The following is a 10,303-nucleotide window of genomic DNA, read 5'->3' as shown; positions in this document are numbered from 1 at the left end:
AATCAATGTGTCATGTGTTAGCAGACCAGCTTTTTTAGTCCATTTATCACCATGCATTGTAGTCCTTAGCACAAATAATACCAGAAAATGTGTTGTTACCATTTCTGATGTTTTAAATTTGTCCTTCCAGTTTAACCCTTAACAGGCCATGGCATTCAGACTCACGGCTTCTCAGACCTTTTGCTCAGATTCATTCTTTTCTGCTTTTTCTGTTATTCATTACCTGGAACTATGTTTGCTGAATCATACAATATCTCAAATTGGAAGGGACTCATAAAGGGGATTGAGTCCCATCCCTGCTCCTCACAAGGAGTCCTAAAACTAAACCATGTGACAGAAATGTCCAGATACTCCTTGACCAACTTGAACTCTGACAGCCCTGACAACAACTTCATGCATGAACTTATTCTTCCTGTTAAAGGGTGTTGTTGGTTTTTTTCAACTCATATACTCTTAAATTTAAATTTCAGGGTTGTACCTCTTGGAAATTCACCGGAAAGTTGTCACCAAAATTGGAGCAGTCAGATATATGATTGTGTTTAGCACTTTTCTTTCTTAAGTTATCTAACTTTASGCATTTGGCTGGTTTAAGGTACACATTACACACAACTCCAGGTTCGATTTTCTTCTTTAGACACATAAACAAGATCATAAGGTCATGATCTCCTATACCAAAGCTTCATGTTAGTTCTGGAGATTTATTGACTCTCTCATCTTCAAAGGTGCTATTTTCAAYGGTGAAAATAGGTTTTTTCAAACGAGTTTGAATCAATGGAGGAGGCTGCAAGTTTTCTGGATAAAGGCAGTTTCAAGGATGAAGTACAGCTCTGAGATTCCTGGCTTTTTTAAAATGAAATACAAACTATTCAATATCATTAAAGCACTTAATTAACTGCATTAAGAACCAGCTAACAGAGGTCAGGCATTATTTTTTTATGGGAAATTATTCTCATGGATGTGTGGCAGTACCAGACACTACCAGTGAAATGGAAGRTATTCAGTGTTTCCACTGGTGATTTGTACTTAAAACTGAAATTGATTCTGATTAAATTTTGTAAAGCAAGGGGATAMAAGGCAAAGTGGTAGAAAGGAAGAAGGAAGAGCTGATCTGAGCAAACTAGGAGCCTGAGGGAGAGAACCAATTTGCAGGTTGGGATAACATCTTCTGGAATACAACAGTGATTTCTGGCTGAATGGATCCAAGGAGATCAGAATCAGAATCGAACAGGTACCATTCTGAAAAGGTTTAAGAAAAGCACAGAAAAATGAAGCTTGGAAATGTAAGTTGTAGGAGGATACAAGCTCTCTAWTGAAGCACCAGAATAAATTGCAAAAAGCAAAAACAGTATGTTCCTCCACCTCCAGGTGAGTTCTGTTAACAGTGCCTTAGCCCATCAAAAGTTCTTTAATTCAAGAGAGAYATAATTAAGAGAAGCTGAGGAGATTTTTATTGTGAGACCAAGGTTAGGCAAGGCAATATCTTGGTCCTTTCTCCCTACTGTGCTGGATAACTGCACATATTGGTTTCTTCYTCATCTTCATCCTCAGCTGCTCCTWTTGGTAAAACATCCAGKGYTCCTGATCCACTGGACTTTGCACTCTACAAGCACCTACTAAAGAGAAAAGATCTGTTTTGCAAATCTTACTGTGGAGATTAATAAATATAAAGGCCCTGAACACTTAATTGTGTTAGAAAGGCAGTATTTCTTATGAGGGGAAGAGCTACAAAGCAGAAACTAAACAAAAAAGAGTGCAGCTTTGATTTCTTCTCTCTCTCTCTCCAAAACCAACAGCACTTGAAATAAGGGGGAATCAAACATTAGACATTTCCAAGTCATATGTATTAAATTCGCTTAAGATATTGTTATCCTTGTTTAGATTTGAACATATTGGGGAATCTTTTTGTGTTGCAACTATTCCTAAAAGACTTTAAGTGGCTGGATTGCCTTTTTCTGACAAAAAAAAAAAAAAATCTTTCCATGAATTATTTACACGACGGCTCCAATCAACGCTCTACCTGTCAGCCTCCCCAGCCAAAATGAAAGTTCACTATGTAAAGGTGCCAAGGGAGAGTGGCAGCCTCCCACTGCGAGTTTATAGACAGAACTAAGTCAGCACGCATTATGTGTCAGAGCCGACATCAGACAGAATCAGATGCTTTGATCTCAGACCTCCACAGGAAGCTTAGATCTCAGACAAATTAGATAAAAAATGAATTTATAGCAGATATGTGTCCTAAGGCACACAGCTGAATGCTGTGTTTTGGAGGAGTACGGCAAATATCAAAACACATAAACTGCAGAATTTCCTCTTTCMTTCTCTCTCTCCCTCTGCTTTTGTGATAGACACTAATTAAAGGGAGATAAAGCTCCAGCTCGCCTCTTCCTGCTTCTTATGTAATCCACAGGCTTTGGCAAGAAGGAGGAAAAAAAATTCCCAAACCCGAGTAAATGGGGGGTTCAGCAGGGTTATCYGAATGCCCTTAGATCTGTGCTGTTGGCAGGTGAGATTAAAAAAAAGAGCCCTCGACTATGGTAAGAACATTTCACACTTGCAGAGAGGGAAGCCAGCGCTTTGTGCTGCCAGCCACATGGCCCCAGGGCTGTCTGCTTCTCTGTGACCTCAGAGGGACTCGGGTTTGATCAGCACATGATGAAAGCACACATCTGGAGGAGGTGTGAGGGAAGGGTTGTTTGTGGCAGGACCCTGGGGAGTGAAGCAGGACACAGAATGGGTGGGTGGGAGTGGAGCTGCTCTGGGCTGCAGGGTTGGACTCACAGAGACCCTACAAATGAGCCCTGGGTGGGGTTTTTTTTACCTCCAGTGGAATTCAGTGCAGTCCTTCACAGCCTGCAAACCTGTCCAGAGCTTTTGATGCCACTCCAGCACCTGAAGGTTTGGGCAGTGAGGAGCCCTGCTCCTCCAGGAGTGTGGGGACACCAGGAGTGTTGGTCACTGCCCTACCGCAAAAACACCAGGAGAAATCATGGACTCATTGAAACAGAATATTCTGAATTGTGGGGAAGGGATTCACAAGGTTCACTGAAATCCAGACCCTGTCCCTGCGAAGACACCCCAAGAACCACAGCATGTGTCTAAGGGGGACCAYGATGCTGCCTTCAGTGCAGCTGGGAATTCACTCCAACTGTATTAAAGGAGATGAAATTACAAAGAGAAAAGAGGAGAAAGAGGAGGGAATAAAGAGATGAGAGCTGTGCCATTGGTCCTATACAAACCTATGGRATCACAGAATCATTRAAGCTCAAAAAAAGCTTTTATCTCATTGAGTCCACCCACCAGCCCAGCACCACTAAAGMTCTCCTCAGGGTTAAATCCCACACATTTTTTGAACACTYYCAGTGATGGTGGATCCATGATTCCCTGGGCAGCCTGGGAACACCTGAACATGTTAAAAGCCATAAAGTGACTCTTTTGGTGTTCAAACATTTATGAATTGCAGTCTCACCTCCTGCTACAGGCACTCCTTTTTTATTTTGTCCTTGGTTGCAGCAACGCTTGATAGGAGCTGCAGGAGGCTGTACTTGTTTCCTGGGTCTCGTGGTGCTGTCCTTTGGTGCATCAGGCCGTTCAGTCCTCGTTTCTGCAGTGAAAAAAGCAGTTACATCAACCTCAGCACATCCTCTGCTTGGCAGAAATTTTTAATTCAAGCAAAACTTGACTATATAGTTGAATATATAGTTGAATATTGCTTGAATAGATATATACCACCAAATGGTATGTCCACACCTTTTGAACACTTCCARGRTGACTGACTCYASCACTGCCCTGCACCACCTATTCCAGTGTTGGAAGAAACTTTTTGTAGTATCAGTTTCGATTCAGACATCTTTTATAGACACAAAACTGTATAACCTTGAACTACCATTAAATATCCTAAGTTGGAAGGGACCTACAYTGATTATTGAAGTYCAGCTCTTGTCCCTGCACTAAATACAAACTATATTCTAATTACTGAACAACTCGGAGCTTTTTCTGGGTTCTCTTGTCTGAAACCCATTGTGGGGATTTGTTAAACAAAACAAGGGGTCAGCAAGTATAAATTTTAGTGRGTATTTCCAACTTACTGCTGCTTTTGCTCTTCCTGAACCAGCAGAATGAAAGAACGACRACGAATGCAGATGCTGCTGAACCCAGAATGACAACGAGGATCATGCTGGCCTTGGCTCTCGTGGGGACAGGGAAGGTGGCAAAGGGCTGGGACAGCACAGTGAACTTCACCCCTGAGAATTAAACCAGTCAGTTTATTACAAAAGCAAGAACACTGATCTCACAGCTAAAACACCACCCTGTAACATTTCAACTGAGATGCCACTGTTAAAGATGCCTTCAGGGATCATAAATCCATCTCTCTCCTGATAGATTCAACAGTAATGGACAATATTTATTTGGGACTGAGTACCAGGACAGTCTAAATGTGTAACGGTATTTCTAAAATCTAAGTTTCAAGCTTTCAGTTCTTCCTGAAGCATAAACAGCTTCTTTGCATTCAATAAAACTTAATATTTCCTCCATGGATTTGTGTAACTGATGCAAACCCCAGAAAATATGTTCMCAAAGCATCTGCTTCTGAGGCCAAACAGATCAGGCCTCTACAGAAAACATTCACATTCTCCACAAGACAGAGAAGATGGTTTTGATAAGACAGTTCTTAATACAGATTTTTTTTACAGGCTATACCTGAATCATATCAATGTAAATCAGGGGAAACCCAGAAACATTCACCAGCATGAAGATTAAATCTGTGATGCAGAAAACTCTCAGTGAACTTGTTAATATTTTCCACTACATTGATAATGAGMATTATAAATAAAAAATGTCAGTGTCCCTGCTGTTGCACAGTAAATATTAGTCTCTTGAAAGGCAGAAGCTTTGGGTAATGCTCTGCACCCAGAGATCCTAAAGTTTTCTGTAAATGGCAGAATCAAGCAGGGCACTGCACATAGTTTCTGTGTTCAAGGGTTCATTGGGTCTCAGCATCTGAGTTTCAAGGACTGGAAGATGCTTAATACTGCCCTTTTGAAACACAGAGAGATTTTGGTTCCCGAAATTATTTCCAGAACAAGTTTGAATCCAGATGTGCCAGGCCAGGACCAGAGTTTAGGAAAACTGGCCCTGGTACTCTTTCAAAACCAACTTGAAGGATGTGGTTTAGCACATCCACTAGTTATCTGTCTTACAACCTGACTCATTATTGGTCACAACCCCACAATTCTAATAATTTTGATGGATGGATATTCCTTTTACTTGGATTCTGCTTTTAATAAAAATCTAAAAAAGCCTTTTTTTCATCAATTCATTCAAAAGAAAATCAAAAACGCTGTCAGATGGAGGCTTGGAGACCCGGGTAAGTAGCTGTAAGTACTTTTAGCAGAAACTAATTAGATTTTTGTCAGTGTTGTCCACCTGAACGAAGCTGAACTTCATCAGAACAATGTGGGAAGCAAGTTCCAATTGGGAGAAATCTGCCTGCAGGTACAAACACATATGAGCTTCAGCTGAGAGAAGAAATCTCCCAGGTATCAAGGACTCTACACAAACAGGTGTTAAAAGGTGTTTTGCACTACTCTAATAGTTGCTGAGTAGGATGCTGTTGGTTTAAATGGAAAGGGGAGGTATCAAACCCATTGGGATCCATATCAGTGAAGGGAATATTACTGTAAAATAAYACTATGCAGAGATGCTGTGAATAGCCTGCTCTCCCCAGGAACTGCCACTAAAACATTTGGGATTATGGCATTCAGCATCAGCTGCACCTCCTGAGCTGTCTCCAAACAGTAAATTATGCCAGGGTAGGTACACAGAGCAACTGGATCATGAAGATATATCCCAAACATCTTCTATTTGATTGTTTAATGTTGGTTTGTTTATCTCAAACAATAAAAGTGAATCTCTTCAGTAAGAATCTGGCAGTGTAAAAGCATTTTGCTGTCTCCAGCATGGCTCCTGATTGCAACAAGCAAAGGGGATTGTTTCTTTGGTGTGTGCTTTCACAATTCATGTGAAAAATGTGCAATAATCTGATTTACACTGGTGATACATGCACAGGTGCATCAGCTGCCTGTAAACTTTGCTACTCCTAAACATCCTTCATAGGGGAATGGTTTTAAACTGAAAGAGGGCAGATTTAAATTATGTATTAAACACTGGCACAAACTGCTCAGAGAAGCTGTGGCTGCCCCATCCCTGGAAGTGTTCAAGATCAGGCTGGATGGGGCTCTGAGCACCCTAGACCAGTGAAATGTGTCCCTTCCTAAGGCAGGAGAGTTGAAACTTGATGATCTTGAAGATCTCTTCCAACCCAAACCATTCTGTGATTCTATTGTTAAGTCTTAGTAACTCTCTGATTGATTAAATATTTCAGRAAAAGGATGTCTGTTTGACCTTTGTTTAGAAAAAAGATTTTGGGATTTCCTTGAAATARGTTTCAAAGTGCACTAAGCTCTGCTTCCAGCCTGAAGAGTCAGATCCTGTGAGATGCTGACTTTCTACCTGCTCTCACTGAAATAAAGATAGTGGGAGCTGCATGTGTTTGGCAGCTCAAAATACACAAAAATCCCCTGTGAAATGCCCATCTTCAAGTACTCCCTACACTGCAATTCTTCCTTTGCCAAACCACGGGCAGCACTGGATTTGGATGAGCCACTTGTGGCAGTCTAAATGTTTGCAAACCTCTTCTAATACTTTTTGTTCAGATTTTTACATCAGTCACTTTCACTTGGCCAATTCATCCACCAGATGTACTTGTTCCCTCTGCTACTTTCTGGCTGAGACAAGATAAAAGATACAGATTAGATAGATAGATAGATAGATAGATAGATAGATAGATAGATAGATAGATAGATAGATAGATAATATATCTATATAATTTACAATGATATCTATCTAGAGAGATATCCATGTGTATATATCTATATAAAAAGAGACATGGGTGGATGGGTGGATGGGTGGATGGATGGATGGAAGGGTGGATGCAATGCCACAATAGAGACTTTACACATAATTTACAACATTTATATCTTAATATGGCCTTGGACTGCATGCCAAATATGTTCCTGTTTCACCACAGACTTGCTTCAGCAGCCATCCTGAGACAAGAAACTTTGACCTCTATCCACCTTCAGAACCAGGTTTAGAGACAAATTCAGGCCCCCAAACAATTTCAGAGGTGGTTTTTTGGGTTTTTTTTTTGTTTGTTTGTTTGTTTTTTTGTTTGTTTTTTTGTGCAGACACCTTGAGGATTTCACAAGGCAGAGATGACACGGTGCTTTGTCTCCAGTGTCCCCCTCAGCTGGAATTTCCAAGGAGGCATAACCATGGCTGCCTCCTCATTATTGAGTTGCTCAGAGACCTCGTGCAGGTTGTTCTGAAGGTTCCAACATCATCTCCATAATCTCTCAGGAGACCCCTGGCAGAGCCCAGTCCTGGAGTCATGCTCTGAATGCGCATAAATACCTATAAAGGTGGCCAGGTGCAGGCAAACAGTCAGGAAAAGGCACTGTGAAAATAACCAGGAGCACAGATGGAAAATTTCTGAATATAAACAGGAGTAAAAAAAAAAGAAGGAATGAGTTTGTAGGAAAAAGTTTGCTCTGGCAGCTTAACTGACTTTAAGTATCTGATTTCTACTTAGGACAAACTAGGGAATCCAGGGAGAAAGTGGCACCTCTTTCTGACAATAATTCTTTGTACAAATTCATCAGGTTTGAGAGACCTTGCCTAAATAGCACAGGCATCACCCAGCGCTCCTGCTGCAAGGGGAATGCCAACTTGGACGTGGAACAGAACTCAGACTATTTAGAGGTTTGGCATTGCTCCACCCATTCAAAGTYAAACTCCTATTTTATAAATTCAGGCCACCTGTAGGGCTTTGATTTTACCAGACCAAAAAATACACAAAATATGGAGCTTACCTGGAGGTGATGTGACAGTGAACACAAGTCTCCAGTTTGTCCCTGAGCTAGAGACAGCCAGATTGGAAAAGGCTGCACATCCATCTATGACCTGCACTTGAGTGAGCCCTGGAGAGTCAGAAAAAATCATATTGCAATTAACAGCACCCAAGTAAATACTGCCTAAAGACCTCAGAGGGTCCTCGTGACTTTAAGGGACTTCAGAGAGCCTAAATTCATTGTCCATCCTAATAATAAACATTGTGCCTAACCCCAGAAATTTCACATAGAGGTACTTAGAAAAAAAAAAAAAAATCCTGAGGGATTGGAGGACTTCAGCTACTAAATACTGCTTTTTTTGAGCTCATTGTAAAATAGCATTTACTGCATGTCGTGGGGGTGTAATGTGAATACAGATGTTAAAGGGAAAAAACAAAGGTAACAGGAGCTATAGAGATGCAAGAAAGTTCAAGATTCTCTTTTTTTTTTTTTATTTAAGTCATGTCTTGTGTGACTAAATACTACTTCACAGTTAGGAGAGTSATAATGAGAGACAATTTTCTGTCCTAAAGGGATGGTCTCAAGAAGTCAACCACTGTAACTAAGGGAGGAGCTGAATCTTCAATTCTTTTCTGATTTGTAGGTGTTTCACCTTAACTTTGGGGCATAGTCCTTCCTATGCTATTGTTAAATCTCTTGGAATTTTTCTCCAGCTCTGTCAGATGCTTTGAAAGGTATTTGGCCATGAAAAAAGTCTGTGGTGACTGCCCTGGGACAGTACAGGAGATGCTGTCAGCTGGAAATCTGTCAGGGGGAATAAAACTCCATGGGGAGCATTAAAATGAAACCCAGGAGACAGAGTTTCTCCACCACTTTACCTCTCATTGTGAGCTATCAGGGAATGCATTCTGACCCAACATTTACCCTTGCCACGGTTGTTATTTCTGTAGGCTCTTTTTAAAAGYTATAATTTACTTTGCAACTGGATCCCCGTTTTACTGTGTGTATCTTTGAGCACCAGCCAAGGCCTGGCCTTTGAGTGATGCTGACCAGGTCTGGTCTGCATTCAGGCTCTTGGGGTGAGAGGGGTGAAATCCTAAAGACTGACAAATTTCCAAATGTTGGTTCAGGTGGGGGTGAGATGCCAGAACTTCCTCAGGATGCTGGACTTGCTCCAGTGATCACAAACACAGACTTTTTGCCTGCTGAAAGACAACATGTCATAACTATTTGCTTTATGAAGCAGGTGGTTTGGCATTTTATTGAGGTTAAGCAATGCAGGTGAAGGGACATAAAGTTGAATGAGGGCAGGACATTTCTGCTCTGCCATTCTCATGTCCAGGATATTGAACAATGTGGTGAAGAAGCAAAATCTGAACTATGGCCAGAAATTGCTCGAGACAAGGTCTTAGGCAAAASCTTGCCACAAGTTAAATATTTAGCAACAAAAATGATAAAGTTTCCCCTCTCTGTAAGTCTGGTGCTATTTAATTTGTTAATATTCCAGTAAGTTTTGATTACATATATGGGTTTGTTTTTTTTTCTATTTTTGTACAGTATTTAGCACACCACACCACCAATTTCATTACGAGTGTCCAGGATCAGCTGTGATATGTAAATAAACAGCAATTTATATTGTGAATAGACTTGGTAGAGATGTGAGAATCTAGATTTTCTTTATTCCTCCAGCCTAATGCTGGCTCATCCATCCACTGCACATACAATCCTCCTTATGACAACGTCTGCRTGGACTACCAAGATTTTCTTGGCTCCGATACTCACTGTAATAAGGATTTTAACAGAGGGCCTTGTCAGCCRTGTTCAAATACTTCATAATTGCCATTTCTAGTGTGTGACAGAGCCTGGAGTACTGTACTGTACTTCTCAACAGAGACCAGCTCYGCTTTCGGGCACATATGCTTCAAAGCTCCGAATATTACGGATATATATGGGAGTCTTCCCAAAGATCTCTCAGGCAAGCTGGTATTTAACGCAGAAGCACAGCTAATTTGGAGCTAAACTGCCTTCCACGAGGCACTTTGGCTGCTGTCAGATGAAGCAGGCTCAGTGTGCTAGACGGGACCCATTTCCATTAAATGCTGCTTTCATGTGCTTCAAAAGACGAGTGCAATAAGGATGTTTGTCAAAGGAAAAACTGCAGCAAACTATTACATGCAGAACATCTGTACTGTGCTGCTCTTCCTTTGCTGGAGTTTATTGGCCATTAATTTGATGTATGTATCTTTTAAAGAATGTGAAGTGTATTTCTCTTCAGTGACTCTTTCTTTTCCCCCTCTTTTTCTTTCTTTCTTTCTTTCTTTCTTTCTTTCTTTCTTTCTTTCTTTCTTTCTTTCTTTCTTTCTTTCTTTCTTTCTTTCTTTCTTTCTTTCTTT

The 10,303-nt window shown here is 40.9% G+C and overlaps 1 protein-coding gene across 1 annotated transcript in view; it reads right to left on the bottom strand.

The window, feature by feature from the left end:
* PKHD1 (PKHD1 ciliary IPT domain containing fibrocystin/polyductin) overlaps positions 1–10,303 on the bottom strand; it is a 238,629-nt gene that overhangs the window by 2,094 nt on the left and 226,232 nt on the right. Inside the window, exons 58-60 of the mRNA XM_057382183.1 lie at positions 7,932–8,039; positions 4,086–4,241; positions 3,467–3,601 (exon numbers count right to left, since the gene is read on the bottom strand). Of these exons, the coding sequence (XP_057238166.1) occupies positions 3,467–3,601; positions 4,086–4,241; positions 7,932–8,039 (399 nt within the window). The remainder of the gene's footprint in view (positions 1–3,466; positions 3,602–4,085; positions 4,242–7,931; positions 8,040–10,303) is intronic.

This window comes from Malurus melanocephalus, unplaced genomic scaffold (genome assembly GCF_030028575.1).
Source record: "Malurus melanocephalus ecotype Western Australia unplaced genomic scaffold, MMel_1.1 scaffold_553, whole genome shotgun sequence".
In the NCBI taxonomy this organism is placed as follows: Eukaryota; Metazoa; Chordata; class Aves; order Passeriformes; family Maluridae; genus Malurus; species Malurus melanocephalus.
Note: the sequence above shows the minus strand (reverse complement) of the source record. Positions and strands in the feature narration are given on the sequence as shown.